This window comes from Ochotona princeps, chromosome 6, assembly GCF_030435755.1.
Source record: "Ochotona princeps isolate mOchPri1 chromosome 6, mOchPri1.hap1, whole genome shotgun sequence".
Taxonomy (NCBI): domain Eukaryota; kingdom Metazoa; phylum Chordata; class Mammalia; order Lagomorpha; family Ochotonidae; genus Ochotona; species Ochotona princeps.
Genome location: NC_080837.1, coordinates 54,220,957 through 54,245,217, shown reverse-complemented (window position 1 = coordinate 54,245,217; position 24,261 = coordinate 54,220,957). Strand labels below are relative to the sequence as shown.

General features: G+C 40.4%; 1 protein-coding gene across 3 annotated transcripts in view; it reads right to left on the bottom strand.

Annotated features, from left to right (window-relative positions):
• Nucleotides 1-24,261, bottom strand: part of AKAP6 (A-kinase anchoring protein 6) — a 555,986-nt gene that overhangs the window by 343,871 nt on the left and 187,854 nt on the right. For 2 of the 3 annotated variants that reach the window (XM_058666317.1, XM_058666316.1), the window contains one exon: nucleotides 13,868-14,225. In XM_058666317.1, coding sequence (XP_058522300.1) covers nucleotides 13,868-14,191 — 324 coding nt within the window. In that variant the 5' untranslated portion in view covers nucleotides 14,192-14,225. Of the gene's footprint in view, nucleotides 1-13,867; nucleotides 14,226-18,425; nucleotides 18,563-24,261 lie in introns of those variants that run through there. The other variant, XM_058666318.1, reaches the window with a different exon arrangement.

The window sequence follows — 24,261 nt, the reverse complement described above, 5'->3', positions numbered from 1 at the left end:
AAGAAATTGGTAACGCAACAGAATGTACTGGGCAGGACTGAGCAAACCTTAGCCTACAAGCAAAACTAGAAACCAGCATGGAGCACAGGTCATGCCAAGCCATGCTCTTTCACCTACTGGTCTACTTGAGTCAAGGACACTAAGTCACACTGTCTAAGGCAGAGGCCAGGACAAGTGAGGGACTCAGACAAGCTGAGTCAGAGCAACCACTGGCAGGCGCATGATCTATGCTAGGAACAGGCCCAGTTGGGGAGGTAAGGGGACACCTTAACTGGGTTGAGGTTCCCACCAAGGGGTGTGTGTGCTGGAATGGGGTTGCGTTCTATCTAGGAAACAGTTGCAATCTCCTGAGGCACTAGTGTGGACTGGGATTGGATGCACCAGGCCAGGCCAGACCCCAACATCATCTGGTGTCCTGGAGAACCAGGGTGGATGTGGGACTGACTAGGCTGGGTCTCAACCCCATACTGAGCCATGTGTGAGCTGTACGTGGGTATGGACGAGCTGTGGCTGGGCTGAAACATCCAACAACAAGAACCAGAACGGGGTGAAAGCAAGCCAGGAAAAGCCACTGTTCCTGCTAGGACAGGAGGTGAACTGAATAGGGCTGGCTCAAGGACCCCCTGGTATGCGCAAAATCTGCCATTGGGAGAGGTTCTGCTGGAGGAGCCTGGGCAACTTCTCTGGCATGACACAGTCCCAGCAGGTAAGCGCAAGAAGCATGATAGGAAACAGCCCAGAATAGGCCATGGAAAGTTTCCCACTGGCATACATTTGGCATTGGGTCAGGGGCAGACCAGGCTGAATCAGTTCATGTCATACACTGGTAAATCTGAACACCAGAACAGAGTGTGGGTTGAGCTGGGACTGGTCGCGACAAAACCAGTGCACACTATGGAACGCTAGGATGAGGTTGCCTATACTGGATTTGACTGCAGCACCCAACCAGCACGCTCGAGATCCAGGAAGGGAGGGGCAGAGCCGGCGGGGGGATTAAGGGGCTGGTCCCCTCGCCAGACAGCTACTCCCACTGGAGAGCTTGGACTGGGATGGGGATAGACCAGACTAAACAAGGCTGCAACACCTGTGCGCTACATGTGGCCTAGATCAGGGAAAAGCCAGGCTAGGCGGATTATTCCTGCTGGTGCAAGCATAAATTAGAGTGGGTGAGGGTTGTTGGGGCTTAGCCACAGCATCAACTGGCAGAAGCTGGCACTGGGGGACTAATTCTGTCGAGTCAAACCACAGAACCACCCGAAGAGGGCATAAACTGGGACTGAGAGAGACCTGGGAGGGAAATAGTAGGTTCCCCCTTCTTGGGTCACTACTCCTGCGGGAGAGCATGAAAACTTAGATGGGGGCTGGGGTGGCTAGACAGAGAGGCACTCAACAACATCCGTGAGGGCTGGATAGTTGAACTGGTTAGATGGAACTAAGCTTTAATACCCACTGACAAGTACAAGAGCCAAATAGGATGTGGGACAGACTGGACTAGTCTGCTACACAAACTGGCAAACCAGGGTAGGGTGCGGGCCTGGTGGGGGTTATTGTGGGTCGCCCCGACTAGGCTGCAGCTCTCACTGGTTGATGCAAGAGCCGAGTATGTGCTGGGCAGAACCAGGCTGGACTGCAACACCCATTGGTTCCAGTACAAGTCAGGACTGAAAACAGAACCAACCCAGCAATTGCAACCACCAGCTGATCGTGGTGATGGACTGTGCCGGGCCCTGTGCTTGCTAGAACATACAAGAATCTGGTCTGGGAATACCTCACAGTTTCTGTGGAGATCTCCCCAATCGAACTGCTGGACTCAGAACCCTAGCCAAGAAAAGACAGAGGACAGAGCAAGTCAGTCAACCACCTCAGCTATATGTTGGCAGCGAAATACTGGACAAATGAAGACTCTATGATGGACTGTGTCAATCAGTGGACAACCTCATCGAGTGAAACTGGCAGTGATTCATAACTGGAGAACTATTAAAACCATTTGAGCAAGGATCTCAGAGCATGCCCCACATCCAGGACTTGGGGTGGGTTGGAAACTGGGTGGGGCTTCTCCGTCAATATCCCCCTTTACCTCAGATACATGATGGAAAAAATATGGACATAATACTATTACCCACTTCCCTATACCCCCTGAACCTTTTTTTTTACCATAATTAACTATGTAAAGATTATCAACAAAAATACAATAAAAAATAAATTTAAAAAAAACAGTTATTAAAATTAAACTTAAGTTATAAACTTCAAAAAAAATAAACATGTGACTAGTGTTTAATGTATTAGGATAACACAATAGATATAGTCATCTTATCTTACTTTGTAATAAAAAAATTAAATAAAATGTCATTTAAATAGTAAGAACAAAATAAGTCAACCTGTAAACAAGCAGAAGCCAATAGGAATAAATTGGCCAACAACAGCCTTTTGTACAGAGCCACTGTGTCTGCAGCACCAAGGCATGGTGCAGACTGTATACACATGGCTTCCAGATCTGGACACAACTGTGCTAATTTGGCAAGTTTCCTAGAAATCTGTCCACACACTTGACATATGTGAGAAACACTATGCTTATACTGAGCAAATTGCTTTATGTCAAGAAAGCTGCGTTTGTGCTAACTCTGCAAAACAGGCCGGAAGGAAAAAGTGATAAAGGGAATAAAGCAAAAAATGTGAACATGCAGCAGTAAAAGCAGTATTTTTTAATTTTTTTGGGGGAAAAAAAGATAAAGTATTCAATTCATTGAAATGGATTTATACTGATTAGGATGGATACTCATGTTTTCTATTTAATGTTTTCATTGTATTAAAATCGAAAGAGGCAATAACATAGTATATTTTCTTAGATACAAGCCACCATAAAATTTAGTCTTGGTGAACCACATAAACTTTACAGTGGCTACTTAAACTTTCTTACTTGTACAATAAGAGGCATGCTGTGTGTTCAGATGTTTCCAAACATTTTCCCAAGCCAAACAATGTTTTCCATTGTAGATTATGAGAAGCACAATACTGAAATACTATCCTCATTAGCATTTTCTCCATATTTTACTATTAACAAAATAAACTTATTTATATAAAAGGCTTTTTTTTCTGCCTGTGGGACTTGAAGAAGCCTTCTTAAAGAATTATCATTGGGCCCGGTGCAATAGCGTAGTGGGTTAAAGTCCTCGCCTTGAACATGCCAGGGTCCCATTTGGTTGCCGGTTCTGGTCAAGGATGGCCCAACGCTTTGGGACCCTGCACCCACGTGTGAGACCTGGAAGAGCTCCTGGCTCCTGGCTTCAGATTGGCTCAGCTCCAGCCGTTGCAGCTGCTTGGGGAGTGAACCACCAGACGGAAGCTCTTCCTCTGTCTCTCCTCCTCTCTGTATATCTGCCTTTCTAATAAAAATAAATAAATCTTTAAAAAAAAGAATTATCGTTAATAATAAAAATATTAACAAAGGTCCTGAATTAATTGAATCCCCCACATTACAGTTCTCAGAAGCAAAAAATGCAAGTCCAAAGCAATGATATAGAATGAAGGTGTAAATTCTCACTGTCTGTTATACAAATATATTACATGAAAATGATAATGCAAATGTTTTATTTTAAAATTTATTTAGGCTGCATTGTAACTAAGTAATTGTTAAACTGATGGGAGAAAAACAGCTAATAGCTAGCAGGCATCCTGGGTCCGGTTAATGCTATATCTGTGTTAACTATACCAATGTGCCAACATAGTTGCCTTACCTATGCCGTATTTTTTTGTAAAGATATGTGTGGAGGGGGAGGTGCTGGGACCATGAATCCCAGGGGCAGTGTGTGTGTTGCAGGGGATGGCAAGGCCTGGGTTCTTAGGCCCGCCTCACGGTAGGTGCCAGGTCTGTGATCCCTGGAGGCAGGGGGTCTGGAAGGGCTCTAGTCAGGTAGCCCAGTAGCACTGGATAAAACCCAGTGGCCACCCAGCAGCGTGTTTGTGGGGACTTGGTGTGTAGGGTTGCAGGGGGTCTGGGGAATGGCACAGGCGGGGTGTGCAGGGACATGAGGGCCCATGTCCAGGATTGGTCCTCTGACTGTAAAGTGGACGTGTCACAACTTGGCCTCTGCAGTGAAAAAGGCAGTAGTGGATGACGTGCCCAGATGCACTTGGAGGATATGGTAATACACTGGAGCCTGCAGGGGATGCTTGGTACCACAGCAGAGGATGGAAGGCAGAACAAACTGAACAACTACCCCAACCAAGCAATGACAGCAAATATCTGGGCAAATGGAAAATCTTAAGGTTGACTATGTCAGCCAATGGACATTGGCGGGATTTCTTCATCCTTGGATCAGCAAGACTGACAGCATTTCAGATCTATCATAATCACTTAAGCAGAACCCTCAGAGCATGCTCCATATAGGGGACCCTGGGATGACATCAGATGGCTGTTCCCCATCCCTGGGTACTGAGACAGTTGGGAAGCTGGGTGCAGCTTCTCTCCTTTTCAACCCCCTTCCCCCAAATACAGGAAGAAAATTTGGAAACCATGGTCTCACCCACTTTCCCTTAGTCTTAGACTCTTTCCACCCCGACCAACTATGTAAACATATTCAAAGATAAATATTACAAAATAATAAAAATTTTTAATGTATTTTTATTTGAAAAGCAAATTTTACAGAGAGAGATATCTTCCATTCACTGGTTCACTCTAAATGGCTAGAATGGCTGATGCTGGGCCAATCCAAAGCCAGTTGCCAGGAGCCTGGAGCCTCTTCTCAATCTCTCACATGGGTGCAAGGGCCTAAAACCTGAAGCTATCCTTTGTTACTTTCCCATGTACATTAACAGGGAGCTGGATTAGAAGTGGAACAGTACCCACATTGATGCCAGCACAGCACGTAGAGGTTTAACCTACTACACCGTGGCACCCCAACACCCCACCAAGTGTTAGTATTAAAAGCCGTAGTGGTGGGAACTGCACCATGGAGTAGTAGGCTGAGCCTCTTTCTAGGATGGTTTGAGTCATGGCAGCTTCACTTCCAATCCAGTTTCCTAACAGTGGCCTAAGAAGGCCATGCAGGAAGCCCCAAGTATTTGTGCCCCTGCACCCTGGGGGAGAGGGTCCTGGCTGTGACTTCAGACCAGGTCAACTCAGGCCACTGTGGCCATTTGAAAAGTGAACCAGTTGATTAAAGATTTTGCATTCTGTCTCTCCCTCTATATATATAATTCTGCATTTTAAATAAAAATAAATGAATAATTTTCTTTTAAAAAAAACTGTAATGTCCTTACTCCTGAGAAATAACTGTATGTTCAGCACTATCCACTTGAAATTTATACGAGAATGTGTATTTGCACATGGAATGCTTCTAGTATGATATAAAATCAAACTTAGTTTTTAAAAAAATTTTCAAACTATTTATAGGACTTATTAAATAAACTACAATTTGTAAGATTAATTAAATGCTATTTTTCATGTTTTAATGGATAAAAGCAAATTACAGAAAAGTATATTATGATTGGTAGTATATATATAACTGATATATATATAACTGATAGTATATGGTAGTATATATATAAATGATAGTATATATATAACTGATAAATCTAACATACACATGAACACATATTCAGCTCATTTGCATATCACAGTCACAATAAAAAAACATGCAGCATTTGGGCTGGGTAATAATCAGAACGTCTGTGTAGCATATGAGAGATTTTAAGGAATGACCTTGATTTTTAGAAGTCTTTAGAGATAGATACTTACTCCTAAGAAAGTAAGCATCACAGGGGAAAAGGCAGCAAAAGAGGGATGACTACTGACAGTCATTCGTTTGAAGACCTCCCATTCTAGCACTAGAAGTCAGTGGGAACAGGAGCTCCTTTCGCAGGCAGAGAGGAAAGCAGAGGATGGCTCCTGCCTTCCACCTGGTGTTATGGTCCTAGGCAGCTAGTTCAGGTTCAAGAGCTTGGAAGTCACTCTCCCCACACCCCCAATCTATGTGGTCTCTTCTGCCCACCAGTGACACTCACCTATCACCACCTGGAACCTGAAAGGGGGCGGTATTGCATTTGTTGCAATAACCACTCCCCTCGCAAGCCCCCTTAAAGGCCCATGATGGGGAGGGGCCATCTTCCTTGGTCACGTGCTTCCGTTGCTCTGGCACTCCAACTCTTGGCCACCCTAGTACCCACATGTTCTCTGGCTGCTCGTGGATGGACAGGTAGCCCCTGAGCATGGCCTCTGTATGTCTGTATTCCTCACCCTTGGTTCACTGCTTGCACAGGACAGTAAAGATGTTAATGTTACAATGCTTTGTATTTCTAATTTGCATACTTTCAAGAGTTCCAGGAGAGGCGAGGCCTAGCAGTAATGGAATATGAACAGAGAAGCCAGGGAAAGGGGAATGTCTGCAGCTTTCTAAGTGTGTTCAGGTTGTTCACTGCCATGTCTCAGGATAACTTGCATTGCTGGGGAAGCTGGAACATAGGTCTTCAGTTTAATGGACAGGCTTCAGGGCAATGGTCATTTGTTTCTCTCCAGGCTTTAATTCAGACTGGATTGCCACAGGACTTGTCATTTGCTAATTTCTTTTTTTTTTTTTTAGATTTATTTATTTTTATTGCAAAGTCAGATATACAGAGAGGAGGAGAGACAGATAGGAAGATCTTCTGTTCAATAACTCACTCCCCAAGTGCACCGCAACAGCCAGTGCCACACCAATCCGAAGCTAGGAGCCTGGAGCCTATTCTGGGTCTCCCATGCAGGCGCAGAGTCCCAAGGCTTTGGGCTGTCCCAGACTGCCTTCCCAGGCCACAAGCAGGAAGCTGGATGAGAAGTGGAGCTGCCAGGACCAGAGAACCGGCGCCAATATGGGATCCTGGCATGTAGGAGGCGAGGACTTTAGCCACTAGGCCACCGTGCCAAGCCTGTCATTTGCTAATTTCTAATAGGCCTTGCAATGACCAAGTTTGGTTAATAAAGATTCCTTAATACATTCTAGACTTGTCTGGCGTTATCTCTCTTGCACCCTGTGACATTGGCACAGCCCTGGTTGTTGCCACCATTGCTGGGAGTAAACCTGTAGATGGAAGATCTCTGTCTCTCTCTCTCTGTAATACTGTCTTTCAAACAAATAAAGTAAGTCTTAAAGGTTAAAAGATTTTACTTGGATTATATTAACTGGACTATATTAACTTGGATTATATTAACTGTTGTCTTTTAATATACTTAATGTTATCTAGTATTTTGTTTTTATTAAGAAAAATGTCAAACTATGCTAATTCCAGCAAAAGTATGTTTGCTTTCGTCCAAAGCTTAAAATTCTTCAGAATATGTATTAATTCTGTGAAGTAATATCTTAGAAAAGTTAGTTGCTTTCCTGGTAACTAATGCCACTTAGAGACAGAAGAAAGGACATTTTAAAATGTAAATATGAGGATTCAGTCCTCTAGGTGACTAGGAAAAAAATGTATAATTGTTTTTAAAGAATTAGGAGGCCCCACCTTCACAAAGCTTTTAGATTTGAGAATAAAAAGCAACCTATTTAAAAATCACATAAGAATGAAAAGCAATGAAGACTGCTGAATTTGGGGCCAGTAGAGCAAGCACCTTGAGCGCAGAGTGGCCTTGGCAGGCAGGAAGGCTTTCTGGTGCATGCTTGGATCACTAGGTTTCAAGTCAGACATGGCTAAGGAACAGCCGCACATACAGAATACAGCCTCTGACAGCCAACTGGGTCATCTTCAGGAGCTTCAATTTGGCATAAGATTTTTTTTTTTTTGCTATCTTTGGCCAATAAGTCTACAAAAATATCAATAAAATATCACAAACAAAAAATTCAAGTTTGAAGGGGATATGCTTTTATGCTTTTTAACATAAAAGTAAAACCATAAAATTCTATTAAGTAAATGTATAGTCTTTAGAAAGCTATTTGTTTGATATGTCAACAAATTTATCCTGGAAAATTGTGATACATTTATGGAATGCATTCAAAAGAAGTACTTACTTTTGGGATAACCACATTAGACAGTAATGAAATTTTGTATGTATGATTCTGAGGCAAAAAACACAATTGCTCACATATCCCCAGGAAAAACTAGGCCCAACAGTTTTAAACACGTAGAGCAAATGACAATAACAAAACATGTCTACCAGCTCTGAGGAAAAAAAAATTATCATTTTTTCAAACAATATATATTTAAATATCAGCAACTAACAAAAATTTTTAAAGGCATCTTATTTTTCCATTATAAAATGTCCCAAGTTCATAACTAGTAAGAAAGAGATACAAGTGGATTTTAAGAAGCAGAAAGAAAAAAAAAACAAAGGAAGCATGTAATCCTATGCATACAATGTAGTACCATCTCCTTTATTAGCCCAGAAATCAGATCCCCTTAGTTTTATCTGGCTCATTGCTCACTGTAAAAGGCCACAGTCCAATAGACATACAAGTATATATACAAAAGAGAAACAGTAGAATTAACATATTTATATAGAACTCAGAAAAGCAGTAAGTTTCTATTGTTTAACAAATATTTTTGCCATGCTAATGAGGTATCTGTGTACCCACTTACACAAACTCTATCCTTGTCTATATAAAACATAGAACAGAAAAAATTAAAATATGCTAAAATACTTCATCATCTTTGGATGTCTTCTTGCAATTACACTTTTTTAAAGATTTATTTATTTTTATTGCAAAGTCAGATAGATACATATATAGAGAGGAGAAGAGACAGAGAAAAATACCTTCTGTCCAATGATTCACTCCCCAAGTGAGCCGCAACGGCCAGTGCTGCACTGATCCAAAGCCAAGAGCCTGGAGCCTTTTTTGCGTCTCCCACACAGGTGCAGGGTACCAAGGCTTTGGGCCGTCCTAGACTGCCTTCCCAGGCCACAAGCACGGAGCTGGATGGGAAGTGGAGCTGCCGGGATTAGAACTGGCTCCCATATGGGATCCCAGCGTGTTCAAGGCGAGGACTTTATCCATTAGGCGACTGCGCTGGGCCCGCAATAACACTGTTTTTTTAAGACATCAAGATTACACCACCCGCATGACTGACATCTAAATGTTCACTAATGCACTAGCTTTTTAAAACAGCATTTTTGAGGTGAGGATTTCTCATCAAAGTCCTACCCCAAAAATTTAAGTGTCCAGGATGTACTGTTTTAGGACAATTAAAATGAACATACTACATTCCCTTTGAGTGCTATTACGGGTGCAAAAAACAATTCTTCCTAAGGAAGAGCAACCAATTATTTATAAGTGTAAAAATAGTGGTCTATATGCAAAAATGTGTTCTTTATGCAAAATAATCAAAGGAGATGTGTTTGTGTTGTTTTCCTATATTCATTTCAACATGAACAAATGTATTAGCATAAAAACAGTTTTAGAATAGCAATAACAGATTTCTCAAACTAGCTGGAATAATATTATCTCAAATTAAATGCTGTGTTCAAGACCACTACACATTGGAACCCCATATTCAAATATGAGGAGACTGATTAGCCTGGCCTGCAAGATCATTCACCAAGTCAGGAACATTTCAGGTGCAATGCAGAGGATATAGAGCAAGCTCCTCGGGGAAAAAAAAAGAAAAAACTTGCGGCAAGGTGTAAGAGGATTTCCTAAGGAGAGGAAACAAAACTTCAAGCTGTGGAGTTTTCAAAGTGTGTGCTTGATGTATAGCAAGAGAAATATAAGCAAAATATAAGGAAAGTTATCCCTTAATTCCCACCAGGCCAAAGTCAGACGCCAGGCACTCACTCCAGGTCTCGTGCATGGGTGGCAGGAACCCAGCTCCATGGGTTATCAGTGCTGCTCCCAGAGTCCACAGCAGGAAGCTGGAGTCGGCTGGAGCAGGGGATCAAACTGAGGGACTGATGAGGAATGCAGCCACCCAAGCAAATTCTTCACCACTAAGTGAAATGTCTACCCATAAAACTTTTTTTTAAAATGTTTCAATGCTGATTATTTCCAAGATATGGGCACAGACAAACAAGGTAGTCTCCTGTATGATATTATTTGAAGGACTCAAGAGTAGCCTGTAAAGAAACAATCTCTCCTTCTCTCTGTATATCTGACTTTCCAACAAAAAATATTTTTAAAATGTAAAAGGATAAGTTAAAAGTAGTACATTTAAAGCACCAGGTTCATGTCTAGCATATGCTTATGCCCTTCCCTCCCTTTTGCTGATACTGACTATATGAGGTTGCTTAAAAATTGAAGAAGTTCAAACAACTCATCCAGAAGCCCTTGCTCCTAAAATAGAGACTTTGAATCCTTGGGCATCCACTGGGGAGGGAAGACAAGATGCATGGAATGAGATGTATCAGAAACTCTGCTCAAAAACGTCTCCTTCCTTGGGTGTGCACTGCAATCATCTGGAGTTGACAAATACTAACGCATATGTCCAAACCAGCTTCTGAGGTAGGTATTGAGAACACAGCCTGGGCAAGGGACTTAGAAAGCTTTAGAGATTGCTCTGCGGCCAAGGATACAAAGCACCACCTTTACACACTTGCAACACTGGGAAATCAATTGATATATTTGTTGTTGCTAACATTTCTCATTAAAGATGCTCATCTCTTGCTCTACCCACCTCCACATTAGGATACCAGTCATTCACAGCTTGGTGTGATTTGCTTTAGTTAAATCAAACATCCCTCTACTGAGATGCGAAATTTTGAAAATATCAACAAATGGAAAGCAGCAAATAGGTTCTCTCGCTCAATCAGGTAGCTATTATCCTCTAACTCAAATGAACCACAGGGCATTAATTACATTTCTACTTCAAATCATTCCATGTTTCTAATTGTGACAAATAAAACATCTTTATTAATTAAAAATCAAAAATAACAAAGTCCTATACCAGTTGTTTTTCTAATGTCGGAACAAAATATCTTGAGGGTACTTATAAAAGAAAAACGCTTATTTAGCTCACAGATTGAAGTGAGCTAACTGTACAGTGCCCACTTTTATAAGGATTCTCTCAGATGCAACGTAACAAGCACATGTCCTTGGTGTTGGCGACAGACAGATAAGCACAGTAAGAGCAGCAAACCAGAGAGCAATTCAAAGGTAGGGCCTCCTCTTTCAAAACTCACTTTCACAGTAACTTACTGAAGTCCCACAACCAAGAACCACGTAACTCCTTTTTGAAGGCATGAGTCTCAGTGACATAATGACTTCCCACTAGGTTCTCCCTCTTAAAGATCCCACCATCAACACTACCCCACAACTGCCATGCTGGCAAGCAAGACTCCAACACATGCATCCTTGGGCAATAAACCACATACCAACCATATCAAGTCCTCACTCTCAACATTCATCTATTTTTGTCAATTAAATTAGTTCATTATTTTATATTACTTCATAGGCTCTTGGATTTCCTTTCCCCCTCCCCAAATCCCCATCCTCCCACTGATTTTGCCTGTCTTATCACAACTGAAATAGAAGGAATATTAGACAAGAAGCTCAAAATGTATGGTCTGAGACCCTAACAAGACTGTTAACTAAACTTTGGAGATTGGATTTCCTCATTTTCAATGGTGGCTTGTTGTAAAAGTTGTATAATATATTGTAGGAAAACCACGAGTAGCGTTCTGCAAATGCTACTAAACTAGAAATTCTTTAAACAAGGAAAGAGTTAATTCGCAAACTGCCTCTATGGTTGTCCTTCTAAATACTTACTCCCTAAACACACAAAAACTGATGGTTACAGTTGCTCAGTGATAATTCATACTAATGTTTTTAAGCAACAAACACCAGTAATACATCTCCAATCAAGGTAGTGTTAGTTCCTTTAGACTTTGCCCATTGAACTCACTTTCAAATACTTTTATAAATGCACTGTTACAAAACCTACCATCTTCTCCTCCCCTCACACAAGAGGCAGACTCCTGTCCCAGAATCCTCTCCTAGGAACCTCATCGTCTTCAGCCCATCAGGGACATCTTGTGTTCCAAAGCCCAACTCTGAAGAGGAGGCAAGCCTTTTCCCCAGCAGACCCTCCAGGCCCACGTAAGCCACACACATCTTAGTTAAACTCCAGATGTCAGACACATCTCAGTCCGGGTACAGTTCAGTTAGGACATTGTATAAACAGAGTCTCTACTAGGTGTTCTAACTTTAGGAATCAGGTCTAAGTGTGAGACACAAACCCAAATGTTAGTGGAGGAGGATTTATCTAAACTAGGTTTTGAAGGTACTAACTCCAACTAAGTTATTTCATACTTTCATCTTCTATCCAGCTACATCATCCAGCCCATGCCAGCTAATCCAAGCCTTGCCTCTTTCCTACTGCTAAGTTTCTGAAACACAAACAATATTCCCCCATCCCCTCCAAGAATATTGGTAATCAGGAAGTCAAGACACCTATACTGCCTGTTTAGCACCCAAAAACATTCACCCAGGCCAGAGACCTCAGTTTTTGTCAGGTTTTCCTGTACAGCACAGTTTTCAAATCCAAAGAGAGTGAGTTCTAAAAATGATTCAGGTGGTTTTTCATGCTTATTAAAAAATAATAAAAAAGACTATAAGCCAAAAAGCAAAATTATGTGGATTATATTTTCAGTTTAGAAAAAATAAGATAAGGCTTTCAATAAAAACTCCTATATTCCATTGTTTCCAGAGTGAGAAGGTTAAATGAGCAGTTCCAATGAGAAAAAAAAAGATAAACTGCACTACTGGTGATTTCTCAGACATGAAATATAACTGTAATTGTACAAAAATTTTACATTCTTAATAGAATTTTCAGTTCATCATTGATATAGTTAAATGACACTAGAACTTTTTAACAGCTCTGACCAGCATTTTTCAGCTTTGTTTTCTAAAGATATCTCCATTTAACCCCACAGTTTGTTAAGGCAGCTGAGAAGGCTGAGCTAGCTCTGCTCCAGGCTTCGAGAAATAAGATCTGGCTTCACTGCCTATCTTTTCCTCTTTAGCAAATGGTTGCACCCTATCATTTAAGTGTTAAAAGATCCAAACACTTATTTAAATCTTTTGTTTTAGGTCATTTCAAATAAATTAGCTTAGTCGCCCTGCAAATCTGGCTTTCCAATAAAAAAAATAAAATCTTTAAAAATATACAAATGAAATAAAATAAAATGAATTAGCTTAAACGTTAAAAAGAAAAAAACAACTTATCCTTAGGCTCCCAAGTAGCTAACTGGAAACCTACCTTGGAGTTTAAAGTCAATGCTCTCATTGGTTACAAATCTACCTTTGCTAACCATTAACCTGAGCGTGTTTCATTCAAGGACTAGCGGAGAGGAATACTACCACGGAACAGGAGTCACAGTACTACGGGATCCATAGACCCCAAGCTATTATAGCAATCTTTACTGATATTGTCATTATTGTCAACAGTCAGATTTTTTTTGAAGGTTCTAGAAGCACAGATCTTTCATAAGTATCTGCACCCTACATGAGTTGTTACGAAAGCATCTTTGTTCAGTATGATGAGAGGACCCTTTCCAAAGTGCCCTTTCCCCACCAAGCCACAATCGACTGTTGGCCACCTAGGCAGCATCAGCTTCAACACAAGGTAACAATCACACACACACAGGCTCACAACCACAGCTCAGCTTGCCTATGACAGTCTATCACAAAACATTTTGTAATAGTTTTAAAATGTTTTGGTTCTCTATAACTGATTTCTATGACACTGAATGAGAATGTCCCTTCCTTTGCCCATTCCTCTGAACTATCCCCAATGCCAGTCTTATTTTCAATTACTGGCACACGAAGTAAAAATCAAAAAATTGTGCCCATGTTTATCTACGAAGATAGTGGTTTCAGACCTGATGAACTGTTTTTCTTCCTAGACATTCCTCAGCTCCAGTCGTGAGAGCCCTTCTGAGACTTCTGCCCCGAGAGACCTGCCTTACCTTTAGTTGAACAAGATGCACATCCACATGCTTGCTGTCTGAGTCCTGCTGCACTGAATGGGTCAGGTCCCGGACTCTTTCGGAGGTCATCCGGAGCCAGGTCTCAATCTCAGGTAAGTGGAGGACAATCTTCCAGTCAGCCCCCGTGTGGAGTGGAGGTGGCTTTTCATACTGCTGGTCAGAATCTGTGTCCTTCATGGCCTCTTCTCCCTCACCCTGCTCCACAGTGGGTGTCATGTTGATGGCCATGGGTGAAGCATCAGTAGCCATTGGATCCAGGTCTTGTGACCTCAGGGGGGAAAGTGTCACACTCATGGTTAACATGGAGAAGTCTAAATCTCACTTCTTTCCAAAACAGCTGAAAGGCAAAGGGAAAGAAGAAAGCAAGAGTCAGACAGAATTGCCAAATAAAGAAATGATATTTCACAGAAGAAACAGGATTTCTAAATTAAGCCAGATTTCTAAATTAAGAACCCATAGCCCGTAACAAAAACAAAACCAGAGTTTTGATTTTCTGTGTAGTGGCCCTAAGACCAAGCACAAAACAGGAACATGAAATGTTACTGGAACTGTCTACCCAAACATTCATCTTCCCTTAGTAACAAAATCCTGAGTTCTAATTGTGCATTTTCCTGCCCCAATTTTAAGACTACACTCTCCATCTCCTTCACAGCTAGGTATGGCAAAGTGACTCAGTTTAGCCAATAAAATGGAATTGCCATGTAGGAATTCTGAGTCAATTGTTTAAACAAGGCTCCCTAAGTTAGGAAGGGGTTCCCCCCGCCTTTTGGCCTTTCCTCCTTTTGCTCCTTCTTACTGACTTAAAGATTGGAACTCCAGCTGTCAATGGAGACTGGATGTGCTGAGTAAAGGACAATTGATTACAATGGAAGGAATGTGATTATGAGAAATTAACAGTCCTGGTTGTGGCCCTGGACTTCTTTTATGCAAGGAAAAACATCTACTCTATATAAGTCATGATTATTTGAGGGTTTCTAGTATAAGTATCTGCACATCATTTTGACTATCACCAATATACTTAATACTTGAAATAGTTAAAGAGGCACAAAACACATTATGCTGTCGTAAGGAGATATTGCTCCTTCCTATGACTGATTAGGTAAGTAGATGCCATGTGACAACTCCAAATCTTCACTTTCATGAAAAGTGTAAATCATATTCGATACATTTAATTAACTCCCAGCCTAGATTGCATTGGTATTTGGTTACATTGAATTTTTTAAAAGACTTCTGGAATTTAAAAGTAATAAATCACATGAATATCAAGTATGGAAATAACATAAAATGTAAGTCATAATAAAGGCTGCTTTTTAAAGATAAAGTTAATTAATTCACTAATGAATCAGCAATTCATTTTTCTCCTGAACTTTTGGCTCACAGTACTTTTAAAAATAAATGCATAAATATATAAGATGCATATGTAATATGTGTGTATTATGCATATTATGTGTGTTTCATATGTACAAATTACATATGAAATTATTTAACAAAATTCATGGAAAATGGAAAAAAAATTTAAAACATATCATTGTCATCCTTAAGATCAGTTTTTCTACCCCAAATAAGGAATTTCTTTTTTTAAGGTTTTTCTGGTTCTACACACTCAAGGTAGCTTATATCCATTTTTTTTACAAAGGTGAGAAAGCTATCTGAACAAAAGATTAGATATTAAATGTGATAGTCAAAAAATAACTTAAGCACAAAAACAAAAAGGATATCAAACTTCTGCATAGCTTCTGCATAGCAAAAGAAAATTAGAAAGTGAAGAGGAAATCTACAAAATTAGAGAAAAAATATACATAGGCCATTCATCCCATACAGGATTGATGTGCAGGGCATATAAGGAATTCAAACAACTCAGCAACAAAAATAGAAATAGTAGCTTACATTCAAAATTGGGAAGAGAATATGAAGAGACTTACAGGTGACCAACAGATACATGAAAACCAAATGACAGCATCCTACCCAGTCAGAACAGTTACCAAAAGGAAAAAAAACTAATAAATGCTAATGAGTATATATGGAAAGGAAAACTCTGATATGCTGTTGATGGGAATGCAAATTAGAACCGACATTACAGAAAGCAGTATGGAAGTTCCTTAGAAAACAAAAAAAATAGAACTATATAGTTATGGCACTACTGGGTATATTCCCAAGGAAATGAAGCTATCTCAGAAGATATTTCTGCACTCCCAGATTTATTATTTATTCAGATAAATCAATTTAACCTACAAAATTAGAGGGGTAAGGATTGAAAAAGTCCACAACTTTACCACGAATGTAAGTTTCCACAAAAAAATAGGAACCGGGAATAAACAGTCTAAATTTACATAAGTCTTAACAAGCTACTTCTATGACATTTCAAAATCTTCCCAATACTATAATATAAACCTCTTCTCCAATTTCTTAAGCATCTAATTTTTGAATTAAATGATCAGGTTGATAATACTCTAGACCTGGCTATTTTTAATAAACCAATTAGAAGAGAACAAAATGTTACTGGGAGGAATAGGATTACAAGGAGAGTGAGCTCCCTTGACATCTGTTCCTAAACTGTAGCCCAACCGCAGACAAGCTCTATTCCAACTTTCCCAAAAACAATTTTAAATTAGTGATCAGCCCATTGTCCTCTGAGAGACTGATTCAAAATCACAATCTTAGGGAAAGAACCTGATACATAAAAGTTAATAAAGGTTTCTAGTTCAAGGACAAAGAATTGGCTACAAATAAAACACTGGAGTCACAGAACTTTCCTTCTAAAAAATCAGAGTCACTGGAACCAGAATCTTAAGAAGCAGGGCAATTAACACCAAATATTTTCAGCAACACCCAAACACACTCACTTGTCTGTTGACCCTTGCCCAAGAGCTCTATAAATCTGAAAAATGGTGCTTAGTCATTGTATTTTCTGTGAAATTTCCATATCTAGACAAGACCTTCTTTGGAATACACTTTCCACTACAATAAAAGAACATTTAGTCTACTATAAACAAGAATCAGCTCAAAGCAATTTATGCACTGTCCTAAAATGTGTCTAAATACATCATCAGGCTGTACATTAAGTAAGCACAAAACAGTTTTATGTGATTTGGGGCAAAATGCTCCACTTTTCTGGGCCCATTTCCTCATCTGCAGAATGACAATGCTAAATGAAATAATCCGTAAGACCCCATCTAATCCTAATAATTTGTGATTGCATAGGGTTATTTATTCAGAGGTTTCAAAGTGTTTAGAGACTTCCTGCTTATAATGAGTGCTATGGCACTATTACATCATGGCCAGTCTGTATCAACAGACTGTCCTAAATAATACAAAAAAATAAATTATCATCATGACAGAAAGTACTTTCTGCTTACACAGCAGATGGTGTTAGTTCTTCTCAGGAGAAATTACATAGGAGAGGCCCCTACCTCTGGGTGTGTGTGTGTGTGTGTGTGTGTGTAGGACAAACAGAATAAAAAATGAAACCAAGATGCAGCTAGAGAGGACAGTGAGTAAAGGGCCTAGAAGCTGGATATTCAAGCTGCCAAGGCAAAATTTTCCTGCATCTGAAAAATCTCAACCTGGATGTCATGTTTCCACATTTAACTGATTTACTCAAATTTCACTTCACATTTTGCCTATTTCCTTTCCTTCACATATACCTTTACACTAGGAAAGGAATGCTTTGTTTCATAATAGCACAGCAAGCCTGGGAGAACTATAAACGTTCCTGCATATTTCCCTGTTCTTATCATGACTAGTCAAGCTTGCTTTCCTAAATTAGCCCACATGAATGCAAACAGTAGGAAATTCAGCACAAGTTTGCATTTCTAAATACTGTGAAGTTTGGTTTTCTTCTTCTCCAAGTCATTGTGCCAGAAAGATTCCAGTCAGAGATTAAAAAAAAAAAAAAGGCAACTGGACAGGACTAACAATGCTAAAAAAAAAAAAAAACACAAAGCATTAGGCTAAGCACCCATTTGTGCCCACCAAGTTACAACTCCAGCTTCCAGACAGTGTGAAAGGAGTAACCCACCAGGCTCTGGGACCCAGTGACCTCGCCTCCCCTCCCTCCCCTTCAGCGCAGGTCTATGGCCACCTTTCCAGCTTTAGAGATAATACCACCTTTATCCCAGCTGCTGTTAAAAATAACATCCATCAAATCCTTTGCTTCCTACCAATACAAAAAAGAGGCAATATTCAAACTGAAAAAACTGAAAACATTTTAGAGTTCTTTCTCAATCTGTGGGAGGGCTTCCCCTGCCGCCCTCCCCCCCCCCCCCCACATCTTATTCCATTTAACATCCTTTAAAAACAGAAAACATACCATGGCTTACTTATGAACAAGAACTAATTCTGCTATCAGTCCACAAGCTAATGTTAGCTGAATGTGTTCGACTTGAATAAACAGACATAACCAAATCAGGTGTGTGAACTTTGGCAAATTCAGGAAGCAAGAGAATCCAACCACACAGCCATCTAAACTGGCCATATCTTTCTCCTTCAGTGTTCTCTCAAACAGACAGAAGAGCCAGCATCTACCAAAGGTACTCACTGTAAATGCTTTTGTTCCCAGTGGCCTCAGAATCAAGCATCTGGCTCCTCCTTCTCTCCTCCCCCTGCTTCTCTTGTAGCCAAACAGGATAGAGGTCAGTGTCAGGAGTGCTTTTTGCTAGCAGGACAGTGGTGCCAGTATGGCATAAGCTGCAAATGCCCCTAGTGGCCTAAGCTGTTCGCTAAGAGAAGGCTTCCACACAGCCTCTATTTGGAAGTTAACATATTAAGTTCCAGGACCATGCAGTAATGAGCAGGTCTTTTGTAAACAAAAGAGGATAAATTAGCTGAGAAAAAGGATACAGTTGCTAAAATAAGGATTACTCCGGAAAAGAGTGTTTTGTGGACACAGAACACCTAGTCACTGGTCAGAGATGACGACCATACCATAAGGACACCATGCAATCCTAAGTAGGATGAATTACTATTCAAACAGCCAGCTGACAGGGTCAACCTGGGAAGAAGCTGTTCATTCCAAGTGAGAACATCCTCCTGTGCACAGTTTGAAAGGCAGTCTTGTAAATCAATCCTACACCTGAATACTTAAAATCTTTCTCTGTCCTGCTCACTCCTTATTTTGGATTTCTAGCCAGATCAACTGATTGGCTTATTAAATAGACTTTCACAAAATAGAGGTAAGAAAACTTATGTTAGACATTGCTAAGAGTCCTTTTTCACCCCTTAATTTCTTTATTTTAATAGACATGTTAAAAAGAAAGAAAAATTAGTTTGGAGTGTCTCAATTTTTTCCTAAGATTAGCTCTCATGACTCGATCGCATTAATAATGGAAAAATAGATTAACTCAAGAGGTGCAGCCTGTATCCAATTTCAGAATACCAGAACTGGACACCAGAAATAACACACAAAAACAAGTTCAATAAATTGCTTAGTTAAAAGTCACTCCCTACCTGGAAGAAAAAAGTTCTAATTCATCACCCAGTTTTAAATCTTGTTTGCCTGCCCCCGTGGACTCTTGTGAGGTCAAGAACTGGAAAATTTTAAACAGTTTTGAGCTCTTAAATAGGAGAGCCAAAGAAGCTCTGCCAACTACTAGGTTAGATTCATACTTAGAGAAAAAAGAGAAGGTGGCTTTTGTAAGATGCTCTAAGGAAATTTCTGTCATGCTTATCTGATGCTTCCCTCTCCTTGGTCCTCCAGCACACACTGGGAGAAGCATTGTTTAGTGAGACCAGTCCAGCTATACTAAATTAATCTCTTTCTAATCTGCAGTAACAGGCTAGACTGCAAGCAGACAGCAGTGAGGAGCAGGGCTTCATAGGCCTCAGGGTGCCCTGACAGATTTCTACAATTTCAAAGACCTTCTTGGGGTTATCAGTGGTGTTTCCTCTCTCTTTTGCCCCTTTAATATTTCCTTTGTGTACAGCTGTGCTCCTGGGCAGATGGCTCATTACATCCTGCTAATCACTTAGAGACCCTGCACCTTCTCCCAGTGCTCCCCTCAATCACCCACTAACTCCTCCGCCCAGGGCACACAGTCTTCTATCAGCCACGGCACCCTTCATCAATCATCCTGCTCCCCCTCTCCCTCATCTCCTCCCCCCTCCCCCTGATTATTCATATCCTTCTCCTGTGGCAGGGACACCCTGAACAGCTGGGCTGGTCATTATGCCTGTATTTTCTTTCTTCTACAACAGCAATCGGTTCCTGTCACAAACAGATGCATGTGGCCGCAATGGTCAGCTGCAGGGGCAGAGGACCTGGATACTGTGAACACTGATGAGAGCTCCTCTTTCTCACCCTAACTTGCTACAAATTGACTTTCATCATTGGGCAGCCACTTTTTATTTATTTATTTATTTATTTTTAATTTTAGATGGTTTTAGATAATTTTAGTTGATCAGAGTAGGATGGATCAAAGGTTAAGGAAAAGTGGTTGTGATGATTGTTTCCAAATTTTCTGTTCATCTTTCTTGTTTTGGGGGGTGGAGGTTGAGGAGGAAGAAGAGGAGAAGCCATACCCAGCCTCGCAACTGCTCCAGTACCCAGGGATTGAGAATGTTCACCCAATATCAAGACAGGGTGCATACTCTCAGGTTTCTGCCTAAGTGGTTTTGATAGTTCTCAAATGTTGTTGACCTGGTGGGTCCCAGGATGAGGGATCCCTTTCAATGTTCATTGGCTGACAGAGTCTCCATTTGCCCAGATATTTGCTGTCATCGTTTGGCCGGGGCTGTTTTCCAATTTGTTCTGCCGGACACTTACAGGTCCATACCTCTAAGTACCCAGAGCTCGCCTAGCTCGACCCAAGGACCCACCAGTGCCTCTCAACATCTGGTAGAGTGTGGGTCTAGGCTGCCCTACCTCTCCCAGCCACCAATACATGCTGCTGGGGGTGGAGGTGGAGCTCCTATGGGTGTGCCTAGCACAACCCAAGGACTCAAAAGTGTGTCTCTCAGCACATAGCAGGGTGAAAGTCCCTGGTCTTGGGCCTAGGCTGCCTTACCTCCCCTCAGCCACCACTACATGTTGCTGGGGAGTATGCAGCTCCTGTTTGGCACACCTAGTGTGACCCAAGAACCCACCAGTGCCTCTCAGCACCTGGCAAGGTGTGGGCGTAGGTGGGCAACCACTTTTTGTCTTGAGAGACTGGACTAGTAATACTCTGATGTATGAACTTCACAATTACTGCTTTTGTCAATGCTATTAATTGCAAAAGAAATGAAATAACATTTACTTCTGTCACTGATATTCCAGATGCTCCCAGGTGATCCGGTGATTAGGATACAAATCGTCCCATACACACGAATACCTGCCACACAGGTAGGCTTTACTCAAATAGACTGGAGGCAAAAAAAAGGGTGCCCAATGGAGTGGCATTAATCCTGAGTGCAGGAAAAGTTAAATGTAACCTTTACTGGTTAGTAAAGGCAACAACCAAGGCGTGCTTATAAAAACCAGTGAGATTTGGGTATTCAGAGACAGAGATTATGAAGGAATCCTAGGCTGAGAGAACAGCCTGAACAGAGACACCACAACAGCAAGAATCCAGGAGAATCAGTAAAAAATGACTCAGTGTTGGGCATAGTGCTCCAAGTGGCACGGTCTAGACTGTTGCTGCACCTGCCTGTCTCAGTCCTGGTGGCTGCCAGGAGACAGTGTTCAAGCTCTGGGCACAGGATCCTCTCTGTACACTCACAGGAAAACACAAATGGGTAACAGAAAATGGCATTTGAACTGTGAGAACTGGCAATTTTGCATTGGAAGATTTGAGAGATACTGTTTATTCTGTCCAAAGATGGGTTAAAATTGAAAAAAATGAAATGAGTTTGGTGCTTTTGAAGTGTGCAAGCTGCTACAGAAAACTCTATTCTCCTCTGTCAAAAGTAACCGAAATTAATGAAGCCCTTGAAGAAAACCTTATTATGAAGGTGCTTGGCAGATCAAGAAGACACTGAACCCATAGTGAAAAAGCCTAACCGAAATATGTAGCATCTACTGAGGAGTGAAAACAAAACCCCTAATGAACCAGTACAGAACAACTCAATCTAGCACAGTTGTCTTAAGTTAGTGGCAGACATCAACTCTTAGCAACGCCGATGGGAAGAGATACTACTTTCAACTCTGCTACCAGATGTAAATACCCTTAAAGTTGTAATGATTGCAAATAAATATGCAACTTTTTCAAAACACTTCACAATTTTTACAGTGGGCTCCAAGTACTAGTACTCAGAATGTATAAAGTTAGTTGTGGTAAAAACTAGTTCTGTCAGTAATGTAATTCAGGGATAATACACATATCTTAAGCTTTATGGGATATTGTAACTTGTATACATTCTCCCTACTTTGGGGTCAAAATGTGCAATGATCTTTCTACCAGAAATAGAGTAGTTATATACTCAGATGAAGACACAATCTTAATTTTGCAACGCACTGCATTTGCTGGTGCTATTTCATATAGTGACACACAGCTCAGTAGCAAAATATGAAACATAACAAATAAAATCTCCAACTTCTTTAAAAAATATTAGTAACTCAATGCTGAGAGGAACCAGCATCTTGATGGGGCCCACAAATAGATAAGGCTATAAGGTAAGCTGCAGCCATATTGAAAAGGGCTGTGAACATCACACTATGGAGTTTGGGATGGTTCTTACAGGCAGCAGAAAATCTTACCAAAAAAAACCCTGCTTTTTTTTAAGGAGGGAATGAAATACTTGGGGTTGTAATTATATCCTATAATGAAATAGAAAAGTTAGTATGTGCACTTTTATCAAGAAAATAAAATGAGAAAGCAGCATTATGAGAACACCAACACCTACTTTTCCAAAAATCAGCACAAAATACAACCTTAGAGATCTTTTTTAACCAGAAGAGAGAGAAATTGAAGCCACAAGCCTTACTTTTGGATCAGCATGATTAAAGGAGCTCTGTACTCTGTCCTACCTACTCCATGAAATATAAAAAGGATTCTCCATTTTTAGTTTTCCATTAACCCTATTCACAATCTTAGCAGCAGAGATTTGAAGCGGAAATTTTTTAAGAATCATTAGATGCAATATTTTCACTTTTTTCTATTATAAAATCATTTTTGATTAAATCAAATGTAATATATATAAATTCAGACATTTTGAAAATAGATATAATGAAGACAAAAGATCAGTCTCTATCCTCACATTCTTACCCTCAGTCAACAAGTGATGAGAGGTTACCTATTTTATGGGAATCTCAGCATATAAAGTAGAAAGGAAATGAGTCCCACAGGAAGTGCCAACCTTTAAAGGATCTAAAACCTAAATAAGACAGTTACATGCATTAGTTTAGTGATATGGAAGTGTTTGCTAATTCAGGTGTCAATGGGTATTCTATAAAAAGTTCCTACTGAAAACAAGTCCAAAGAATGTTGGGCAGTTTGTAAGTAGGGATGACCAGTGTGAGCAAAATCAAAATTTTACTTAAGATTATTTCCATTTGGGTTATAACAAAAAGCATCTGTAGAGAAATCTATGCAATATGTAATTTGTCTAGATAAGTTTTCATTTTGGGAAAGAAGTTCTAAAATATATCTCAGAGGCAGTTCCTCCTCAATTGAAAGCCCTCCAAAAACAGAACTACTAGGAAACTGATGTGTGGTGGTAGAAAAACAAAAGCTCCCTCAGTTTTATGGGGATAACTTTAAAAATCTAATGGCTAAGTTTACTTGGTGCAGAAAAGATTAAATTTGTCAATTTTAGCATTGCTGTTACATCTGAAATAAACTTATGTGATGTTCAAAAAAAAATTCTAATTTTGCTGCCTCCAAATACCTCTGACACTACTGAAAGAGATTTTCTGTTAAGTGTAAACACTCCAGAAGGGGAGGAGAAATGGTATTTTAGAAGCTAGAAGTGAAATGAAGAGCAGTAAATGACTGAACCAACTCATGAAAACTAAATCCTAACTTCAGGCAGAAACCAAAGATCAATTTGATTTTTCCTTCAGAACCATGAAATATTTCTAAGTTGGTATAACCAGGTATCCCTAGAAGCATAGATGAAGGGATACGTAGGGAAAAATAGTATTATTAGGTGCATCGAGCATAAGGGATAAAAATATAAGGTGCTACATTGTTTTGTTTTTGATACAGTTGGCAGACGGCACAAATTGGTTGACCTTCACCTTAGAATACTAAGTTCCAAATTGTGCCATTTCATTCCAAATTGCCTTTTTAATGATTTCATTCTTTTTATTTGAAAGACAGACTTTAGCTAGAGAGGGGAGACAGAGAAGGTCTTCCATCCAGTTCAAATGGCCACAATGGTTAGAGCTGAGCTGATCCAAAGCCAGGAGCTCCTTCCAGGTCTCCCAGGTGGGTGCATGATCCCAAAGATTTGGCCCA